Source organism: Neovison vison, chromosome 1, assembly GCF_020171115.1.
Source record: "Neovison vison isolate M4711 chromosome 1, ASM_NN_V1, whole genome shotgun sequence".
In the NCBI taxonomy this organism is placed as follows: Eukaryota; Metazoa; Chordata; class Mammalia; order Carnivora; family Mustelidae; genus Neogale; species Neogale vison.
The window spans coordinates 265131033-265154933 of NC_058091.1; the positions used below are offsets into that span (position 1 = coordinate 265131033).

A 23901-nucleotide genomic window follows, 5' to 3' on the forward strand; every position below is an offset into this window, starting at 1 on the left:
GAGTTAGACTCATTTAATTTACATAGAAAAGAATTGTAATGAAACAACCATAAATTATTCAAAATGGGAGGACTCTAAAGGGCATCTGATCAATCCCTCGTATCCTATAGCTGAAAATACAATGAAGTTTCCCAGAGACTGAGATTTGGTCAGGGAACTAATTCATAGAGACATTGGATGGAGCTCTCGGTCTCCTCACCTTTAGCAGAGAGCTATTTTAATTATCCTCTAACTTGTTGGGCTGTAGAATTTTCACATTTTTCTGGATTAAGTCAAGAGCAATAATCTCAAAATATTTCTTTCTGGGTTCATAGCTCAGGGTGACCTCAATGACCTCAATTTAAGATGCACAACAGCTAATGAAGGGTTTATCAATAATGAGTTTTCCTATGCCTAGTTCCTGTTTCTCTAAGACTGTTATTCTGTGTGGGAGAAACATGGATAAAGTCAGCATCAGGAAGAGTTGGGATAGCAGAGAGAAAAGTCTCATTCATTTTTTTTCAGCTTTATTGAGGTAAAAGTTGACAAATAAAATTGTAAGGTATTTACAGTGTACTGTGTGATGATTTGATATAAGAATACATTAGGAAATGATTCCCCTTACTGAGTTAGTCAACATATCCATCACCTCACATATTTCCTTTTCAATTTTTTTTTTTTTTAGAGAGAGGAGCGAGAGTGAGCACAGGCAGACAGAGAGGCAGGCAGAGGCAGAGGGAGAAGCAGGCTCCCTGCCAAGCAAGGAGCCCGATGTGGGACTCGATCCCAGGACGCTGGGATCATGACCCGAGCTGAAGGCAGCCGCTTAACCAACTGAGCCACCCAGGCGTCCCTCAATTTTTTTTTTTTTTTGCTGAGAATATTTTAATTCTCTCTTACTAAATTTCAATTATACAATACAGTGTTCTACTGTAGTTACCCTCTTATGTATTAGATCCTCAGACTCTATTCATCTTATAACTGGAAGTGTGTGGAGGGAGCAGGAAGGAGATGAAAGATTGATTCTGAAAACAGACTCAACTCTTCAATGTTTAGGGTGAGGTGACTGAGCTGACCTGTCCTGTATCTTCTACTTGTTAGAATCATCAGGGACACTAACATTAAGTAGAGTGTCTTAATTTCTTCATACTTAAGAGAAATCTTCTCCCTAGCTTTATAAATAGATCCAGAGAACCATGTTTATTGTTTTATTTAGTGGTATACATAGGTAGAAAATATGAGCTATAGCCACAGTCATAATATAACAAGGCTTTGTCATAGTTTCATTGTTTTCTACAATTTCATGGAATTATGATGAACATATTATTTTGAAAGAAGAGCTTACTGAGATAAAATAGCACTGTATTGCAGCCCAACTAAAGCTATGTACATATGCATACTTTATTTTATTTATCTATTCATTGAGGTAAAATAGCACAGCAAGGTTAAAAAAAATGGCTAAGCTCCATATGGGCTTGACACTGAAAACCATTTTACTAGCATAAAGGCCTCCAACATGCTGGTATTAATCTACTGATAAATATTTAGACTATTTATATTTTGCTGTCTTTGAGAACTAAGCCAAAATAAACATAGTTTAAGGCAACCTTTGGAAGTGTTGGCATTTCTTATTTTATATTCTTTGTGGTAAATGATCTTCACAGTGACAATTAAAATATTGAACAATGAAGGACAAAGATTGGCAAATTCCTCTTAAGTCCATCTTATTCTCTTACAAACTCTTTCTCCAACATACAGAAAAGTCATATTTTTCAACAACCTTCAACTTCTAGTGTTGAGGAGTAACATTAGTGCTTTTTGACCTACACATGCTACTCAGAGCTATATGATACAGATTTTCAATGTTCAGAAAAGCATCTATATAAGTCTTAATGCTATCAGAAAATGAGAACATACAACATCCAAGCTGTCCTGGCTGTAAACTATTCAACACTGCTGCTCACTTCCATCGTGTCTTTGGAAAGGTAAACTATCCAGTATACAAGGTTAAATCCTGCAAATGCAACTGGGAAGAGAATCCGAGAATACTGGTCTATTTTACTGGTGCCTCCAAAGGCTGGAGAGAGTGGTGGGGGTGTGACAGGAGTTGACGGTAAGATAGGAGCTCTAGTGAGGACTTTGCTGGCCTCAGGGGATGGAACTATTGGCAAGGTCAGAGAGGTGATTCTTTTCTTCAGATGATACTTGGAATCAGGATGCTGTAGGCAAAAGACATAAATATTCAGCCTAGGTAAAAGACTAGTGATCACTTAGTTATTTACTTTTTCACCATGAACAGATTTTATTGACTACATACTATGTAAGATGAAATATTAGCAAATTTCTTTTTTTTTAAAGATTTTATTTATTTATTTGACAGAAAGAGATACCACAAGTAGGCAGAGAGGCAGGCAGAGAGAGAGAGAGAGAGAGAGAGAGGAGGAAGCAGGCTCCCTGCTGAGCAGTGAGCCCGATGTGGGGCTCAATCCCAGGACCCTGCCAAAGGCAGAAGCTTTAGCCCCCTAGGCCACCCAGGTGCCCCCAAAATTTCTTTTTTAATATTAGCAAATTTTTACTAGTATTTGATGGTCCTATCTTTCTAAGAAAGTGGTAAAATAAATTAAAAAAATATGATTTGCTGCCATCCAAAACCCTATAATTTCATACATCAGCAATTGATGCCAAGCATAGTCTACATCCCAGAAACTGTGTTGACCACTGGGCCATTAGGAAGAGATAAACTAGGTTGCAAAGTTTTATCCAACCCCTTCTCCCTGGTAATGCATAAACCTATAGGGCAATGAGTGTGGGCAACGAGAGGGATTTCAATTTGGAATATACGGACAATTAATCAATATAAGAAAATATAGCAGTTCAGTTAGTTGATATCATTCTTCTAGCCTACATCCTCATCTTCACATGTTCGTAAGTGTGACTTAGCTGAGATAATAGCCACAAAAAATACTAAGGAGCTCATGTATGTGAAAAGCCAGTGACAGAGTACCAATACCCTTAAACGGAGGGGGATGACGGTTCATCTCTTGAAATACAGCTGTCTCTTAAGCTCAGAAGTTCAATATTGAGAGCTTTCTGCTTCCCATTCAGAACTTCTCCACTGGTCCCTTTTCCCTCCATCCTAAGTCACCAAAAAATGATTCATTTACTGACCTCAAAATTGTTACATGTTATTTTTTGTCATTAGAAATCTTAAGACATCCCTTTTAATCCTGAAAGGATACTTAGTACATTAATTGTTAGGTGAAAAGGCTAAGTCCAGAGAGTGGAGCTGGTAATACCTTGCCCATAGTCACACCGGTAGTAATAAACTACACTGGTCCTTTGTGATGCTTGTTTCATCATCCCCACATTTTCTTGTCTTCACTTTAAAGTATTGGGTCTAGTGCAGGGACTCTAATTTTGTTTGCTTCAGACTCTTTTCATACTTGGAGACTAGAGGACCTTGCTCTGATTTGTATCTTTTCTTGTCTATATCCTGTACTAGTCACTCTCCTTGTGACCAGGTTGTCCTTGCTGGTTTCTGCCTTCAAACACTTGCTGTACATTATCTCTGCTCTTGTAAAACTACCTTGTTTTCTCCCTGGCAGCAAAATCACCACTTTGATGCCTGGCAGGGTATGTTACTCACGTGGGCAGCCTCCTGTGGCTTTAGCCAGCAACCCTGCAGCAACAGGATGAGGCAGCCACCTCCCCTGTGCTGGTTGAGCCACAGGACCAGAATGACCTGCCGATGTGGTGACATTTGGAGTGCGAGAATCAACAATTCTAAGAACCTCTTCCCTCTGTAGTCCCCTTTTGAATTTTGCTGTTTGATTTTTCATGGAATTTACTGAGTATCTAAATAATAATAATCATCATTGAGAGTTCAAGCCCATTTAAAGGCTGTGGGAAAATCTCTTCACCAAAAGCAAAAATGAGTCTCTGTAGTTAAGTCTGATGGGTGAGTTGCAAGGAAAGAATATCTTTTTTTGTTATATATTGGCCCAGTATTATCCTAGGGACTCTTGACATAATTAAATAAGTCATAGGTCTTGGTGGTAAAGATAATTTAAAATAGTGAGGGCTCAGTCTGCCAATCTTGGGAAATAAGTGATACTTTCTACAAAAACATGTGACAGCTAAGGACTACTGTATCCAAGGTCGCCGGTCAGCATGTGGATAGGACCAGAGTAGTGGTATGTTGGTCTCAATGTATGCTGCCTATAGAGAATAAACATAGAACCTACTTTCCAGAGTTTCTATTGTGTATCTCAGGCTCTAATTTGAATTTTTAGCCATTAACTATGTTACTGAAATATTCTCCACCTGAAAGAGCAAATGTGTTAGTATTTCATTTTCTAAAAAGAGTCAACCTCCTCCCAGATACATGGAATATTAAAATATTTTACTCTAGTAAAATTTCCAAGGATCATGATAGAGTAAAACAAGGGAAAGCCTTAGAGTAGATAGTCTTTCTAAACCCAGGATTTTTAATAGCATGCATTGCTTATGTTTATTTCTTTTTTTTAAATTTCTTTTTTTAAGGAGAAAGAGAGCAGACATGAAAAAGTTCATTGAGATGAAAAAGTTATTATAAAACATAATCTACCATAAAGATGTAAGGCATTGTTTTATCTCTCCCTCTTTAGAGCTGTGGGGGGGAAAAGTTAATTGTCAATCTTTTGACATTGTCACAATGTCACACATGACTTATTAAGTATTACCAAATGACCCTTGTCTGGAGTTAAGCAACATCACTAAAAACACCATGAAAATTTTAATGGCATTAAATTTTGGGCCTGCAATGAAAGATCCCCTATAACAGTATTCCCCTTTCCTCATCTGTTTCTCCAGACAATCTCAATGGAAGTTTCCTTGAGAGTTAAGTGGACAAAAGAGTCAGAAAGCCCTTGAGTGCAGTTCCATATACTACTTACCTGCCATATGAAGTTCCCATCTTTAAAGCTAAGGACAATTATTGCTTTCTCTGTAAGTTTTTCTTATCTTTAAGAATTTGAGAAAGAAAATATTCATAGATAAGATAGATGATATTATATATATATAATATATATAATAGATTTTCAAGAAAGAGAACCCTTTTCTGCTTATTTAACTGCTATAATTTGTTTAGCTCTTATCACATTCTTCCTTGTGAATATTATTTCTGTTCTGCCTTATCTCTTTTCCTGACATGAAATCTCCTTATTGGTAGAGGGCATCTTATTGTCAAGTATAAGCACTCCACACTGCCTAGTTAGTGCACAGAACATAGTATGTGCTTAATAAGCATATGCTGATGCAACAAATGAATGAAAATCTGAACATTTCCAGGATTTCTTAAGTAATCAGGCAAGGAGAAGAAAACAAAAAATTTTATGATTATTTAACATTGTATTTTAGTGTCTTGTTTCATATTACAAGTACCATATCTGAATGCTTATAATTGACAAACACTACACAGACTTTACATGCATTATTTCGCTAATTCCTAGAAAAAGAAACCATGATGAAATATTATTATTTTCATTTTAGAGATAATCAAATGAAGGCTTAAGTGGGAAGCTCACACAGTAAATGGCAGTGCCTGAATGTGATCACTCTCAGATGCTAAAGATCACACTCTAAATAATTATTATGGTTCTTCCCCATCAGTTCTAAGTTTCAGCATATAGTTTCTCAAACACAGAACTATTGACATTTTGGGGTCACAACTTTTTTGTTGTGGATCATTGTCCTGTCCTTCATAGGATGTTGAAGAGCATCATTTGTGGGTTCTACTTCTATCCAGAAGATGCCTGGAGCATCTCCCTCCCCAAAGTGGTGACAACCAAAAATATTTCCAGACATTGCAAAATATTCTCTGGGGAGAAAAGTCACCTACCACTGAGTATCACTGGCTTAGAGTTACAGCTGTTTCACTGTCCAGCGACGACTGGAGGTGTTTCTAGCAGGCAGCAAATATGACATACTCAAGGAAATGGAAGAGGTCTGGCTAACCCACATGCTGGATAATCAGCTCCTGAATAATTGGGAATTGGCAGTACAGGAAACCGGACTCCAATTTAGAAGAATCACATTGAATTTCTGAAGTGAAAAGAAAGCCAATTTTGCAAACCATTCAAGATACAGGTTTGCATCAGACCCCGCCTGTTCTATTGTAAGCTCAGCAGCTTCAGCTGATGGTAAAATAGGTTTTTGTCAGAGTCCAGATGAGGGCTCAGCTTGGGGCTGTCACTGTTTTGAGTGGAACACCTGTGGTTTTGAATTTTTCCAGGGCTCCCCTGCTGCTGAATGCCATCCTGCTTTGGGTATTTATAGAGCATTGCTTTGTTTTAAATAATGCCATATTGCAAAGGTAGTTCGAGTCAAACTGGACTTTATGACAATCAATTATTTGATGTAAAGATAAGACATTTGGAAAGTACTTATGGAAAGTACTTAGATACAACATTCAGTAACTCTAATACGTTAAAGAGGAGGGGGCAATGGGTTACCTCTCAAGAGAGATATTCTAACCACAGCTACATTATCCAAGGGACAAAAAAAGCATCTGTTTTTAGAAGCAGCAAAGAGAGGCACCAAATATAAGAGAAATTTGGAAACATTTAGTACTTGATTTTTAAAAAAAAGCTATTATATTAATTATTGTGGAGGAAGTAAGAATTTCAAATCAAATTTTCTTGCATCTACGTAATAGCTGGTAGAATTGGGACAGAGACGATTCCAGAATTTCTACAAAGAAGCAGCTTTTTGGCAGCAGTCTGGTGGGTCAGTGGTGCTAGGTACATGTCCAGACCATGTTGGAATGTTTAGATGGTAAAGAAGGGAATATTGGATGAGGATTTGATAGAAGGTATAGGGAAAGAACTAACCACCCACACCCCTCATCTAATCCAACCTACCCTCTCTTTAAATTATGAAATAGCACAACCATGATGCAGGGACTGAGTCTCAGATGGGCTACAGAGTAATGATAGTATTCAAATAAATCTTGACAATATTTGGAACAGGGGAGGTTAATCTTTCAGTATTCTATGCTTTCTATCTCTGTACATAGGTGGAAGGCAACCATGATAATGACCCAGCAGATCATCCCAACCTTGAAAGGGAATATGGAAAGGATATGTCTTATTTCCCTCTCTATTCCCAAGTTTCTAGCAACTGATTTAGTGTTTCTAGAACAGGACCAAAATCATCCTTTGGTTCTCAACTGAGGCAAAACTTCCTCCAGAATGATGCTCTCTCCAGCCTGTGGTAGGTACCCTTGCATGACTTCATTAGCCCCTATACATCTCTAATACAGCCTTTGTCACAATGATTCATTATGGCTCATACGTTTGTCTTTCTTCCTGTTCAGCAAGAAGCTCATGAAAGTAGAGGCAGTACTAATGTCACTCACTAATATATTCTAGCATTCTACAAAGGATATAGAACATAAGATCATTTAACAAGTACTTATAATATGAATAATTCATTGAATACATATGTACTCAATAAATGGGTGCCAGATGAAAAGGGAAAAAATGGTGAATAAACAATATAAGCAGTATAAATATAATCATTGTCCTGACTAATGAAATTTTGGCCAATTTTGTTGTAGATAATTGACCAAGAACATCACACTTTCTGTGAAAAAGGAAAGCGAGACTGGATGTGTCGATGGGTAGAGGGAGTTCATTCTTAAGAACATAATAACGAGGGCTTAGACCTTTAAAATAACAAGGAATCTAGCAAAACATCCAAAAAGTGATTGAGGTCTAAACTTGGTCTCATATGCAGAATAAGTATACCCCAGATACATAACAATTTATAAAACATGAAGATAAGACTAACTCTTTAATGACAAGATAAGAAACCAGATCAAAGCAATAAGGAAAAGCACTGTAAAAGCAGGAAAGAAGCTGTGGATAATTTCTTCTCATAATCTAAAAACAAAACAAAACAAAAAACCCACAAAAAACCAAGAAAACAACAACAAAAAAATCCAAAACCCAGTATCTAGTTCCAGCTGCCTTAAAACCAGAAAGCACTTCTGAGGTATTAGTTTTAAATATCTCTTCAGGTTTGAGTATTAGATTTAAAATTACTGAATTTCCTTGTCATTATTATATTTAATTTCAAGGTCAAAATCAAAGTGATAAACTGTTTCCTATATTCATTCTAAGTAGCTTCTTGTGAGAAGCAATGAGGACATTAAAATATAACTTAGAATCACATGAAACATCTAAGCACTTAATTTTATTTCAACCTCACCACATTGGTTTGCTATTTCAATGTCTAACTTAACTCAAATAATGCTATTTTGATTACAACTGAATAGGCACTTTTAAATGTCATGGTATTTGAAAGAAAAAATGGCCTAGCAATCATAATATACCTTTGTGTTGTATAAATTGCAAATGTGTAATTTATGTTTGTTCCTCTACATCATACAAGGCAAATTGCCAAGGTTTGACATGAATAAATAAAATGTAAATGCTCTATGTAATCATCTATATTTATTTTTGATACCTACAAAGTTTGTATTGCTAGGTTTACTTATTTTGGTCTTTATTTTTACTCTTTGACCTGCCCTTTCAGAAACAAAATGGTACTTTTATTACCTTGAAATGTTTTAAGTGAAGCCAGGTTTAGAAATAAAATTTTTTTTCATAAAAAAAAGTCAACTTGCAAGAAAAAAGTACTTTGAGATGATTTAAATGCATTTTTTAAATCCAGCTTTACAAAGGACCTGCTCATTATATGTTACTATTTTAGAATTGTGGAAGATAGCTTATATGAAGAACTGAGATCTTAAATTCCATCTTATTAATAAATTATATCTTTAAAATAATAGAGAATGCTAACTCCATTCTTTCTCCAAGGATTTGAAATCATATTCCTCTCAGTAATACATATTTCAAAAGAGCTAAAGTAAGGAAGTTGGTCTCTCTTTTCATCTCAATACCAGATCAATGAATATATTCAAAATCATTGGACTTATTTTTTTATCTTGTTTCTTATGACTCTCTCTTTGAATTTTTACTACATTTCTAAAAGGAAACTGTTAAACTGAATTCTGATAAATATGAATTCTTCATTTATAGATATATGTTAAGACAATATGTGATCATTGGGCAATACCTATATAGATACCGACAGCTTATAACATAATCACTTATTTTTACAAACATAAGTTGATTCTCAAAAATATTTTCTGAAAACAATATTTTCAAGGGTTTTGGATTGAGTCTTCAGACTAGCATCCTTCTGCTATAAAATTTATATACTTGTGGTCTTTCAAAATACACATATATAAAGAAAACATCATTAGGTCAAGAGAAGAATTTTGGGAATGAACTCACATTCTGAAAATGTTTTATTTTGTGTTATGCACTCTTTTATATATCAGCCTTTGAGGAATTGTTGGAGAGGGGATAGCCTCTGCCTCTGTAAATCTGTGTATATTGGACTCCTGCAATCAATTCCTAGTTTTTCTACTGGCTAGCAACAAACATTTTCTCTCTCCAAGACACTGTTTTTGATTTGTAAGCAGAGGCAATTAGTCTGGATCACTGGATGGCAAACTTTTTTTTTTTTTTTTCCCTAATGAGAACCAATTTAAGAAAAAAAATCTTTAAAGTATATATTTTCACTTATGGGATCTGCCTTGTTTTATTCCTTGGAGAGAAAATATAAATTCTCAAACAATTTTCTTCATATATCAAAAGAGAAGTTTCGATAAGGCCTATCATTTTTTTATCCAATAAATACCCAAGTATTTGAGAACAAAACACATATAGCTTTGTGATTTTTATCATTAAAGTTAACCAAGGATTAGTTGAACTACATGTGGTTCTGTGATTTGGAAATGTTCACCAGAATTGATTATAAAGACATTTTCAGACTGTTTTTCTGAAAAACAGTCTGAGGGGTTTGAAGTGGCGGGGGGGTGGGAGGTTGAGGTACCAGGTGGTGGGTATTATAGAGGGCACGGCTTGCATGGAGCACTGGGTGTGGTGAAAAAAATAATGAATAATGTTTTTCTGAAAATAAATAAATTGAAAAAAAAATCTTAAAAAAAAAAGACATTTTCAGTTCAAAGTGTCAGCAGTACTTGATTTTACAGAGCAAAATTTTCTTCTTTTCAACAACTACAATTTGGAATTTGCATTGACATAAAAATTTGTATTTGTCAATCATTTCTACAATCCATTAAAAAAGTGTGTGCAGCTGAACTGCTGAGAATATTTACTCACATGTGAAACTGAAGTTTGGAAGTGCATTTATGACCCTTGAATTATTAATGCCATCATTTGTTTCTTTTTCAAAATAACCTCTGAGGACCAAAGTTTAGCCACAGCAAATCTAAACTGAGTTTTATAGCTATTTGTCACTAATTGTAAGTCTTTGAATAAAAACATGTTAAAAAACATGTATTTAATATTCAAATATGAACATGAGAGTTTTCATGAAAATTAAAAACCTTGCTTATGACTCGGCATTCCCAGACCTAATACTCACATCTTGCCTTCATGGAGTGAAGTAGCAAGCAGATTTCTAACAAAAATTGTCCATTCTGTAGAGTCCCTCTTTATTTCCCTCAGACTCTGAAGCCTCATTAGGAACTTTTTTTTTTTCACTTTATTCTCCCTAATTAGTATAAGTAAACCTGTTAAAAGGAAACATCTAAAGGCTGAGAAAAATGTTCTCATCCCCTCTGAGAGCTTGGAATCTGCTAGTACCAGTGAGGATGATAAAAGAAGAACGCCAAAAGTTTAGAGCAAAGAAAAATAGAAGATTGTTGTGTTGTGTTGTTTGCTATGAAGTTGGAAAAGAAGTTGGCCTTGGATTCAGAATTATGTAACCTGTGCTCAGCTAATAGTACTTTTGCACTATTTAATTGTTTGTGATTACTGTTAGGCTGCCTTTTCCTATACTGATGAGTAACATGAGAAAAGTAAATAATTACCAAAACAATCTCAGCTTCCAAAGGTTCCCTCGCTTTTGATATTGTCACTGGGGGTGAAGCTGCAATCTGTGCCCTCCTTTTGGCCTTCTGTGTCTGAAGATTGGTAAAGTAGTTGACAGCTGCAAACTCAATAAGAGCTGAGAAGACGAAAGCAAAGCAAACAGCTATGAACCAATCCATGGCGGTTGCATACGACACTTTGGGCAAGGAGTGCCGAGCACTGATGCTTAATGTGGTCATGGTTAAAACAGTGGTGATCCCTAAAGTGAAAAAAAAAATGCAGTATTAGCATTTGGAATCCCAAACCAACATCAAATGAGTATTAGCATTAAATCATTAAATCATTTAAATCATTAAATCAGTATTAGCATTTGGAATCCCAAACCAACATCAAATGATAATGTGTCAGTGGATTAAACACTCCAAATGTAATTTTTGATCTTGTTTTATAATTGTTCACAATTATTATATAGGTGTTACCATTTTTGTATTCTTCAATACCTAGTATAGTGCCATATACACTGTAGTTGCTCAAGAAATATTTTCTGATTCGATTTAGTTTAACTATTGTAAAGTTTAACTTGTGAATAATTCTAGTTGTTACTTCTTTTTTTTTTTTTTTTCCCAATTTATTTATTTTCAGAAAAACAGTATTCATTATTTTTTCACCACACCCAGTGCTCCATGCAAGCTGTGCCCTCTATAATACCCACCACCTGGTACCCCAACCTCCCACCCCCCCGCCACTTCAAACCCCTCAGACTGTTTTTCAGAGTCCATAGTCTCTCATGGTTCACCTCCCCTTCCAATTTACCCAAATTCCCTACTACTCTCTAACGCCCCTTGTCCTCCATGCTATTGGTTATGCTCCACAAATGAGTGAAACCATATGATAATTGACTCTCTCTGCTTGACTGATTTCACTCAGCATAATCTCTTCCAGTCCCGTCCATGTTGCTACAAAAGTTGGATATTCGTCCTTTCTGATGGAGGCATAATACTCCATAGTGTATATGGACCTAGTTGTTACTTCTTAAGCAAGTTTATAACAAATAATCACTTAAGTACTAAAAACTTGAATTCTTGGTCAATTTGAATAGCTGGTAATGTCTATCAACATATTTAAGAAGTCTATCCGGTATGAATAGTAAACATAAAATTGGGTTCCTCAGAATTTTTTGAAATTTCTAGCTTAGTTTTAAGGTAAAATATTAACTCATGAGAAAATAATTGCATCACTCCATCACCAGCAGTTTTATGTCTTATATAATAGTTGGGAAATACACGTAATTTAAAGATGATCAACATCATTATATAGATATTCTTTTACAATTTGCAGAAACAGATCTATTTTAATATAGTAAGTTAAAAAGTAAAAATTCATCTGAGATTTGAGTTCAACTCAGGTCTTCCCTATAAATCTCTCTAAATGTATAATCATGAAAACCCAGAAAAAATTGGCTTTTGTTATTGATGATATTTTCTGTTACAGCTTTTTCTCAAAGCTAATAGTCATTCCACATATCATAAATAGTGAACTCAAGAGGTTGAAACATGGGAAATTGGTTATATTTAACTATTTTGAGATCTAGAAAAACAACAGTTTATTATGATTCAACCTATTAAGGCAAAATATACTTTATAATAGACATAATTTATGTATTAAGTTTTAATAGCCTTTCTTTTCATGAATTTATATGTCACTTTTACTTTTCTGCTTTTCCTTAGTTATGAAAAAGCAAATTGAGATTAAAACAAAACAAAGCAAAACACTCCTAAATAGGGCACAGGGAAGGCACAGGAATCCAGCCAGAATTCTTGCCAAGACAAAGTTTTTCGTGGATTCACCACGTAGCTTGGGATAACATAAAGGTCATTTAATATCATACATATGCCTGAATGAGACTGGAGTCTTTTTCCTTTGTGGATCAAAAAAATACACTAGTGTGAATATTCCCCTAACCTACACAAGAAATAAGAGCCAGATGAGTGGAAGTATAGCCAAAGTGGAAAGCATACCAAATACGGTTCTGGCCGGGACAGACTCCTTATTAATCCAGAAAGACACCTGGGAAAGAATGACCGTCATAATGCAAGGAGTGTATATCTGTATCATGAAGTAGCCCATCTTCCTTTGCAAGTGGAAATAAACTGTCATTATTACGTATTCACCTGTTGGAAAACATGTATATCAGTATTATTGCTTTTGACAGGGTGCAGAAAGAATGCAGCTGGAAATAAATCTTGCAGATCTTTAACATGGGCTGGAAGAAAACAAGTAAAGTCATATTTCTCTGTATGACAAAGATACTTGATCAAGCAGATGATAGATACATCAGCTCATTGTTTTAGGTTGGGTTCTTTGTGTCATATGCATAGAAAACTACTTATTCCAAGGTTACATAAATCTTTTTATGCACATGGTTGCAAAATAAATTTTAAAGAAGGCTACTCATCACTTCAAAACCGCAAATGTAGCTGAGGATAGCTAATGCAGAAATAGAATAGAAGAAAGAAATAGATATTTTGAAAATGTGTATGAGAGTCACCTTGCTGGGTTACATTCATGAATTGGTCTAATTCTTACCTGTGTTAGATTTAATTGTCTCACTAGATACTGTTTGTCCAATCAGATCGTATTGGAGGAGGCTTGAAGATTCTTCTGGGACTTCAACAGAGTAAAGTGGTCCTTTTTTCCAAGTATATATGATTTCACTTTTGGGGTAAGCATCTGAATTTTTAAAACATAACAGTGAATCTTACTAGTTTTTTTTTTTTTCAGGGCAAATTTTGTCCATATAAAGAGGAACTACAAACATAAATTTTCTTTATTTTTTTTTAATCTGGGTAACTAAAACCTCTGACTATTTATAAGATTGACAGACATGATTAAGTAAGTATATTCCTGGAATAACAATGAGAATTTCATAGTAATATTTCTCTTTTGCTTTTTGGTCTTTGGCTACAATCAAATAATCATACACACACACACACACACACACACGTATTTTTAAAAGACTACTGCCTTTATTTATTTATTTAGATTTATTTATTTCAGAGAAAGGGGTATAGGAAAGAAGCAGAGGAAGAGGGAGACAAGTAGACTCTCCACTGAATGTGGGAAGTCCTGAGGTAGGGCTTAATCCCAAGACCCTGAGATCATAACCTGAGTTGAAATCCAGAGTTAGACCCTTAATCGACTAAGCCACCCACGTGTCCCAATAATTATATTTTGAATGAATAACTTACAACTCCCAAACTTGAGTGGACAAGCATGCCCATCCATAGGAAAGTTAACCAGCCTCATGGGACAGTCAGCATTGATGGTAAGCCTAGGGACATTAAAATAAATGGTTCTATGTTAGTATGTGGACAAATCATTTGGATGAGAGGTAGCTGAATTGCGGAAACCTCACCTCATGGTGTATAGAATGGTTCCATTCTGCATTATTCTGAAGAGTTTATTAGGGGTTGTCATATTGTGTGCAATTGATTTTTTGCCATTCCTGAAGAAAGTGTCAGGGGTCCAGATTTTACTGACCATCAAGTTATTCAAACTCAGAATCTCAGTTGGCCCCCCAAACTTCAACCTCTCATCAGTCCAAGTCTGGCGGAAGAAAACGTCCATCGTATACTCCTAAGAGAAAATAAGATATTCATGCAAGCTGGGGAGATAATTTATTAAGAATAGTTTATTCACTAGCTTATATATATAATTCTAAAATTTAGGAAATAAAACAACTTTTTGTGATAATAACTTCAGACTATCAGAGAACCTGTGATTTCAGTAATTATTATTTTTCTCAAACTCGAAGTTTGTAATATTATTATAAAAGATAGCACTGTGTTGTGCCAAACTCCCTCCTCCACCTTGACCCTCTTCAACATTCTTCCTTTTTTCTATCAGTCATCCACCTCTCCATCTACTGACCTATCAAATTTCCCTCCATTAATTTAGAAGAAAAATATGAAAAGATTTTCAGTCTAGGTTTTGTGCTGGCTTTCCTACCATCACAGTCTAGCACACCCTTCAGTGCCTTCTTCACTTTCAAAGGTGTCTCCAAACACCTTAATACCATTTACCAAACTTCCAAGGATGGGTAAACTTTGCTTGGTAAGTGTACTCTGGCTGCACATCCCAATAATTTTATATTGTTCTTGGAGAATATAAAAGCAAATGTTACCATGATTACTCAGAGCATCATTGAAGCATGCATAATTGAAATTTTGAGTTTTAATTTGTGGCTTTTATGAAATAACATTAGACATATTAAGAATTATGGTAAGAGCCATTGCAAAAGTCAATGATAAATAACAGCTTGTAAGTATATAAAAATATTGCCAATAACTGCTTTGTCTACTTTATGTGTTCCTGTATGAGACCTATTACTACAAGTTGTGATTAGATTTTTAAAATATAATTTGACACACAGTATACCATATAATAATGATCCAGGCTTTAACAAGCTCTCTACTGAACAAATATACTTAAAAAATGAGACACATACATAAAATGAAGTGTCAAGTGTTCCCCAGACTTCAACAATATAGTATAGTATGGTTGTGGTTATTTATACTTGGGATGAGTCAGTACTCAAAGAAAAATATGATAGTAAAATAATTGAGGATTCTGGATAACGCTGACTCTCCTTTCTTTCAAGTCTTAAGACATTTTTCTCTTAAATAAAGTCCTTCTCCCTCTCCTTCACTTCCTCGTTTTCTTTCTTACTTTTTCCCCTCCCTTCTCCTTTTCTTTCTTCTGGTACTTCCTTTTTTCCCCCTCTTGCCTCTTTCTTTTCTTGTCAGCTCAAAGATCAGAAGATAAAAGTCTCCAATAACTATTTATCCAGAGCTACATTTCCCTAATAAACTTTAATGATTCAATTATTTTAAGAGTTATGTGCATTTAGATTTTAGTACTTATATTTTACTTTTAGGGGGAAATGGTAACTGAAAACTGTGGAAAAAATATCATGATGCACTTTGTTCTAGAAGACTAGCTCAGATTTTCATTGCCACTTACTATAAATAATCTCTTACGAATCCTACAGCCATCTGTACCTGGAACAGAGTTCCCAGAACACCTACTGGTCCATTTGCAACACAAAAGGTACAAAGCACTAGCTTTTCCAAATGATGCCCTTCACTGTTTTAATAAAATATACTGAAAATGATGTGCTACAGAAAACAGCCATATTTTAAGTTTCATAGATATTCTGAATATACTTTTACATGATATATCATCTTTGTTGATTTTTCTTTTTTTCTATTCTAAAAATTTACCAGGATTATATAAAAATGGGGAAACCTTATCTTTGTAGAAAATAATGGGTGCATGATACATGGCCAGAAGAGAGAACAGAATCTTAGAAAGTCCCGCAGGTTAAAGTGTTCAAGTGGAGCCCATAGTGAAATGTCAAGGCAATTAAGCCAGTAATCTGTTCTAATGACCATGCCCTCCTGGCATGAACACACATATTGCATTAGGACTATGGAGCCAAACTTGGTAACAATGTCCAAGATCATTAGTTCTGGGACTCTGCCCTCCCGCCAATAAGTAAATTTACCCTCCTCACTCAGAGCTTACTCACCATCTCCACATCGGACACGGGCCCAAAACTGGTCACATAAATGTCTGTTTTGACTTCAGTGACAGCACCTGAAATTAGCCCAGAAGCATGGGGGCAAATATCACCAGTGATTTTAAGGACTCTGAACTTAATGATCCTACTACAAAGTCCCTTCTCATGGTTAGAACCTGCAATCCATCCTAAAGGAATTCACTAGCAGAAGCCCTTGGGTTTTTCAACTATGAAGACTCAAACCAGTTGCATTATTTTGAAATTTTTCTGGTCAATTTGAAAAATTTAAGGAATGGAAGAGAAGTTAAGTTAGAATTCTCATAATAATTGTAACAATAACTAACACACCTTGGTAATTTTTTTTTGGGGGGGTGGGAACAAATGCTTAGAAAAGTGCTCTAAATGGAGAATCTCATTCTACACTCACACAACTCTACGAGGCAAACACTTTTCATACACCCATACTACAGCTGAGGAAGCTGTGGCTTAGAGGGTTCAAATAATATGTTTAGAAGGTCACAAACAGAGGAAGGGACAGAGACTGGATGGAACATGTGGCCTCTCCTAGTACCCCTTTCCTTACCAATCTGCAATCCTTATGAAGCCTCTGGGTCTTAGACAAAGGGAAGGGGGAAAGGAGAATATAGACATTTGGTTTAGTAAGGATGCTGCCTCTCACCTCCAAATCCTGGACGTAGGCGGTTGTCATAGCCCTCAAGCAAGTTGTCCAGGATCCGACTGATGTTTCTGGAGTAGAAGTTTCCTTCATCTTCAAGTGTCCCTAGGGTATTTTCTACCCTGTGAGCAAACAGTCCATGATCCTCACTCCCTACTCATGTACCCCACCACAAATACATGCCACACCACCCAGGCTTCTTCCATGATTTGGTATAGAAGTCACCCAGTGGGGGTGTGCTCTCGCTTTCCTCTGCACTAAAATGAAAAATCAGAAAAAAATCTTACTCACCATAGAAGAATGTAGAGCCAGGGCAGAGGTGATGCCATCCTGCAGTGCTCAGTAATGCCTAGCTCACCCTCCTCCTGTGCTCTCCTTCCTCTTAACAAGTACCCCCCCCACCCTGACTTTGCCAATCAACTAAAGTAACCTTCCAGACCCCTCATATCTTTTTTCCCCATTTGCCTTCAGCCAGCAATCCAGAGATGAAGAGGTTGCCCGCAAAACTTGTTCTCTCTTCTGCCTTTTCACGTGGAGCAAGGTGGCTTGTGGTCTTAGACTACATCCTGATGGACACTCAGCGTCTTCTGGTAGACTCACTTGGGAAAGGAGAGTCCGGAGGGACAGTGTATGGTTGGAGAGCAGTGACAATAATCGAATAAGGCATTAGGGGAGATTAGAAGGAAGAAATCCACTGCTAGTTTTGGCATGGAATTAGCAGGGCCCTGTGAGGAAATCTGGAAAGCAGTGGCATCTTGCTGATTGAGATTATGTTCCAATGGGCTCAGCATTTATTATTTCTGTGGTTCACGGAAGGATTCCTACACAGCTCTTACTGCTTAAAAAGTCCAACAATATTGAGATCCTTTTGAGTTCTCTTTCTGATTTCATCAGCTTTATTACATCAGACACCTTTCCTCTGCATTTAAAAATTGTCCCTCATTATTCTTTGAAAAGCATTTATAATATGCTAGAACAACACTTGACTGTCTTACCATTCGGTTAATATATTTTGTTTAAGTACTTTGTTGCTCCTTCTTAAGATAGGACAGCTCAAATTAAGCCATAAATGGGTCCTACCACTATCTTTAGAAAATTCGTCAGTTTCATGGATGTCCGCAAATAGCTGATTAAAGTTCTTCCTGTAGAAATACTGTAAGAATAAAGCATCTCTGCTCATGCTTATTGATGATTTGCTGGCACTATTTCACTAGGCTTGTCACAGGTCAAAAGCAAAATGTTTGAACCTAGGAAATAACATTCTCTGTCCAGTCTGGTAGATGGAAGTTGAAGAAAAAGAAGTCACTTTAATCCTTAAAATTGTAATCTTTAAATAAATGATTTAAAATGAGAATAAAAGCATTGTGAATCTCTCTGTATATATATTTAATTATATAGAATTAAATTAATAATATATATTAAATATTATATATATAAATAACATATTTAGAACATCAGGAACATAAGAAAAAGAACCAAATATCTCACATGACCATCATTATGCCAGATCTACACAATATTTATCCAGTTCACAGTCTGTATCATCAGAATCTAAATTCTAAATTGTTACTATTTCAGACATATAGCAGTCTTAAGAGTCATTTCTGAAGACATGACATAAATTATTTGAGGAACATCTCAATAAATTAGCTCTGAATAAAAAGAAACAATAGATAAGGGTAAGACTGAAAGATTTCTGTGAAGCAGTTTTTTTTTTTTTAAGATTACAGAATCTCACTGTTACATGGAATTTTTTTTGTTATTCATCAAATATCAATATCCCCCAGTATTCTTGATATGTTTTATTCAGCATCTGTTTTCTTAGATTGTTTTACTTGTGCTAAGCTGAAACCTATGCCCTGGTCCTAGCTCTCACCTTTGAAACCATACACAATAATTTGTCAGGGAAAGACCACATGGCAGCCATCTAAACAACTATAGCTATCATGTACACTCAAATTCAAGTTAACATTCCTAAAATCTTCTCTTGTTCATTATAGGACCTGGTTTCCATATCTCTTCTTATTCTTTTCACACTACACTGACTGTAATTGATGACCACATTTTCAACTCCTGTTGATTGTACAGTTATAACCTAAACCTTAACTGTGTGGTATATATGATGCTATGAAATAGTTCTCTGTTTATTTTTGCTACAACTTACTATTTTCATTTAAGCATGGGACTCTGTATCTCTGTATTGAGCTCTGTAGACTTGCATGATTTTTTTCTATCAATATGTTTATCATCCATCTCTGATTTCTATCATCAGAGAGAAAACTTAATAAGGTGTTAAGACTGGATTGTTTTCATATGGCAAAAAAAAAAAATGATCATGGGTGAGTTGTACCAATATACTTACTCTTAGAGAATGGATATGTTTTTCTCATTAAATTTATTTATTTAAAAGAGACAAATAATAGTTAAGTCACATTTGTCTCTAAAGAGAATATTAACTCCTTATACCATCACCAACAACAAGGTTTGTGTGTATAAAATACCTTATAAAGACTCAGGGATGATTAGAGAAAATTATTGCACAGAAAAAGCAAACTTGGCACTAAACACTAAGTAGTACTTTCCGTGATATAAGAGAGCCATTAGTTTTCCCATGTGTAGAAGGGGCTTGAACCAAAGGATTCTGGTATTTATGTAAGTGCTTCCTACGTAGTAAGAACTTGAAACATTTTTCCCTGTATGCCTTAGAAACTGTTATGGAGAGCAAGTCAGTCTAAAAATAATAAATGCAAGTTAAGACAGTATCAGTGAGAATTAACTTAATACTAATAATAACTATTAAATATTTAACATTTACCATGGGCCTAGAATTATGTTAAGAACCCATAGACTTCCACTTATTCACTGCTAATACAAAAATCTATGAGTTGTCTAATTAAGTCCATTTTGTAAATCAGCAAGTATGTAACTTTCCTAATCCCACAGCTAAAAAATGGCAGAATCAGAATTCAAAAGTGGGAATAAGCTAAGGCCACTGGACTGAATGCAGTGAAAAATAAGTTTCCATTGTATAAAAGAAATAATTTCTACCTGTGGTATTTATTCCAAAGATGGAATGAGTACCATAAAAGAAAATGAGTTACCTGTTAACAAAATATTCAAGTATAGCATAAAACACCACATGTAGATTTAATGGATGTTTGTTTCAGGAGGAAATGACATAATCCCTAAGAATATTCAGTAGGAGGCTGAGGCTATTTGGGGTCATTGTAAGGAGGAGTTGTTTGGTAGAGACCTTGAGTGAATATTTGGATTCAAAGATTCTATGAGGGAGTTTCTCTGAAGTGATGTGAGATGAGGGACTTAAAGTGTTTACTAGTGGTAAAATATACCTTGGAGGTACACTGGAGGAGAAAAATGGAGAGATACTACTAGTGTCTCTAGTAGATACTAAATGAAGAAGAAAAAGTCGTAGAATATATAATAATAATATTTGTTGAACACTTACTGTATGTCAATCATGTACATTGATATTATCTCTAATCTGTGAAACTCTTTTACAAGGTAGCAATTTTCATCTTTTTTTTTTATCTTTGTTTTATAAAGGATAAACTAAGCCTCACAGAAGATAAATGTATCTATCCTAATATTCCAGAGCTAGTTATTATCTCGAATTCCTAATATACTTTCATACTTGATGCTTTACATACGATAACTCTGACTGTTTTCTAAAGTTGGGACTGTTAAACCCTCTGGACCAACAATATTTTTTATATTGTTAAGGGACCTGACCTCTCTGTGGACACTGTAGAAAATTCCCATGCAATACTGTTTGGGGATCCAATGCAATAAGAATAAAATTGCTCTGGAAGACAAAGGACAATAAAGAGAAAGTCCTCTGGTCACCAGCTTTAAATTGTTCTGGCCTGGTTACCAATAGAATGTTGAACACATTATATGGCATGGACGTATAGGCAGGCAATATCAATTTCAAATCTTAAAACACAAATATTGAGGGAACAATAGTCATGTCCAAAAGATCACAGGTCTATGAACTCATGATTTATGCCTGTTCAACTAGTATCACTTCAATTTAATGTTTGTTTATTAAGTGCTTGGTGACAAACACTTGATGCTGAGGATATAGAAATTTTAAAAAATAATGCTTATCCTCAGGAAGCTCATATTCTAGATATTAATATTAACATAATAGAACTGATAAGATACTGATTGCTAAATCCATATGGTTAATTATTAGCCATGTGCAATGGGAACAGAGCTAAAAAGTATCTGTATGGGGGGGAGGGTGGTCAGCGATTATCTCATGAAAAACACAACATTTGGACTGATCTTGAGACCTTCAATAAACTTTGAGCAGATTAGAAAAGGCCATTCCAGGCTGCATTATGAACTCAGAGGCGTGGCAATTCATGGTATGTTTATAAACAGCAAATAAGTCTGAGAAACTAGAAAATAAGAAACCAAGAATATAATGGATAAAAAAGACTAGAAGATAAACACGGTCCAATAGAGAGAGATTTCATGCTTGAGGATTTGAAAAATGTCATGGCCGTATGTAGCAGACTATGATGGAGTTGTCTAAGGAATTCATAACAGCACTTTTTCTCTGAGAATTGCCTTAACTATTTTATAAGGGTAGGGACTTAATTTGTTATGGTTGTGCTGCTTGATCCTGTGTCAAGCCTCTGTTGATTATACCACTTTGCTATCAGCTAACTTGGGATCATCAGCAGGCAAGTAACTCAGGCAAATTATTTTTTACCTCTAGGTATCATCTTCATCACCTATAAAATGAAATTACAGGGTCTTGGTGAGAATTAAATTAAAAATTCACTAAAGCCTTTATCACAGGAAATTGCCTATAGTAAGCAAGGAGCAAAACCACCCATCTACATCACTACAAATATCATCACCCATAATCAACATTGTTGTTATCATTTGGGGACAAACCATTTTTTTCCCCCTCTACCATTTAGAAATGAAGTTAAAAAAAAAATAGAGATTGGTCTATGTAATTTACTAAGGCTGCCAGTGTAGAGGAAGGCATATTTGGCCAAATTCATGCTATATCAGAGAAATAGCTATAGACAGAGAGGAACAAGAAATGCAGTGGTCCTGCAGAAAAAAACAAAGACAATCACTGCAACCCAAAAATCTTGAGAAAGCAACTGTCTAGAATTCTGATGGCCTCCCTGATTCCATTGCTTCATAATCTAGGTGTCATTTCTATCTTGAGTTCCTTTTTATAACTTATTTTTATTTTTATTTATTTATTTTTGTTCCAGGTAAGGGGGTTACTGTTGCTAGCTCCTAAGGTATCTTTTATAGCTCAGAAGACTATATCCCAAACTTGAAAGCAAAATTTCAGATGGTGATATGACAGTATGACACCTGGATGGACCATGTGCACGACCCGCTGGAGAGCAAACCTAGACAAAGTGCAATTAGGAGTGTGCTTCCTGGGCCTTCTGGAAGGGAAGGTGCTAACTGGCAAATACATAATGATCTTGCTGCTTATTGAATCTCTTACACCTCCGTGGAGTAGAGTAAGCATTTTAGTAAACTGCATGAACTCTTTCAGGCCACTAGGGGACTACTGAGCCTCGTCTTCTGGCAGTGCTACCCATGCCCCAGAATCTGTTTGCCTATTTATCAGGTGCTTGGAATATAGCAAAAGGAGGACAGAATTTTGGGTTCAAGCCCAGTGATGAGCTCTTGGGAAATGTTATAGAAGAACAAGCAAGAATGGAAGTCTATTAACATGGATTCTGTTGGACTTGGATAAAATGTAAATTCCAAACCTACCACCATGTAAAGGGGTATTCTCAAAGCAAGTGATAAAAATAAACATTTGAAAGTGCCATGGAAAGGTCAGAGGTCTTCATGGGAATAATTTTGTCCTTCATGTTGTTATGTTAAATGACTTTATGCTTCTTCTTGGAATAAAATATAAGCGGATTGCTATTTATATATGAGTGATTTAATCTGAGAGGAAAAATAAATGATGGGGTGGGAAGGTTCTTCTGAGAAGAGGCTAAAGGTTTTGATGCACAGTTTGTAGCTAATGACTCAGCAGTGACTGAATGATGTTGTACACACACACATGCACACACGCAGTGCTGGTAAATGCTCTTTTACAAACACTGACCATCAAAGAAACAAATTATTTTAAAAGAGACTTTTAGCGGGCTTTGGAGAAGGTGTGCTAGAAGTAGAGTATCTAATATGTCAGAATTAAAAGAGCTATATAGCTCTGTGAGCTTGCTGTGAGCATATTGTAATTGCTGCCTGTTTTGCTATTATGGCACTATATCAGTAAGGAGTGTGTTAGATGTAAAAACAGAAAACCCAACTTGCAGTAGTGTAAACAAAAGTAGAGAAAAAGTTGGAGGTAGGCAGCTCCTGGCTTTGGTAGCTAAGTAATGCCAGAGAGGACTAGGCTGCATTTCATATTACTTTCTTGCATGGCTGCAATATGGCTACTTCAGTTTCAGTCATCTGATCTGTATTTAAGAGGAAAAATAAAGAATAGAGTCATGTGACCCTGTCTAGCTACAGAGGAAGTTGAGAAACTTACAAGATACTCTTTGCTTTCTGATTTAGGAAGTGAATACATACAGATAAATATTCAGATGAATCCTACAAAAAACTTTTGAGTGCTGTAGAAATTTGGAAAACTGTACTGATTACAAAGTAAGAAATATTCTTTTTTGGTTTTGTCATCCTTTATAACATAG

General features: G+C 35.6%; 1 protein-coding gene across 1 annotated transcript; it reads right to left on the reverse strand.

The window, feature by feature from the left end:
• Positions 1–1922: 1922 nt before the first annotated feature.
• On the reverse strand, positions 1923–17514 carry GABRA6 (gamma-aminobutyric acid type A receptor subunit alpha6). Its single transcript, XM_044241016.1, has 9 exons — positions 17477–17514; positions 17189–17307; positions 16519–16586; positions 14344–14564; positions 14177–14259; positions 13515–13658; positions 12947–13099; positions 10928–11187; positions 1923–2198 (listed from the first exon to the last, which is right to left on the reverse strand). Exons 1-9 carry the CDS (start codon positions 17512–17514, stop codon positions 1923–1925), a joined length of 1362 nt encoding a protein of 453 aa, XP_044096951.1.
• Between the last annotated feature and the right edge of the window lie 6387 nt (positions 17515–23901).

What these genes read in the sequence shown, in the direction of transcription:
- GABRA6 (XM_044241016.1), bottom strand. Translation starts at nt 17,514, where the DNA reads ATGGCATCACCTCTGCCCTGGCTCTACATTCTTCTATG. An exon ending in TCCACTCAAGTTTGGGAGTT is followed by an intron (nt 13,659 to 14,176) that starts GTAAGTTATTCA and finishes TTAAAAATTCAG; the next exon opens with ATGCTTACCCCAAAAGTGAA. An exon ending in TGGAAGCTGAGATTGTTTTG is followed by an intron (nt 2,199 to 10,927) that starts GTAATTATTTAC and finishes TTTTGCCTACAG; the next exon opens with CATCCTGATTCCAAGTATCA.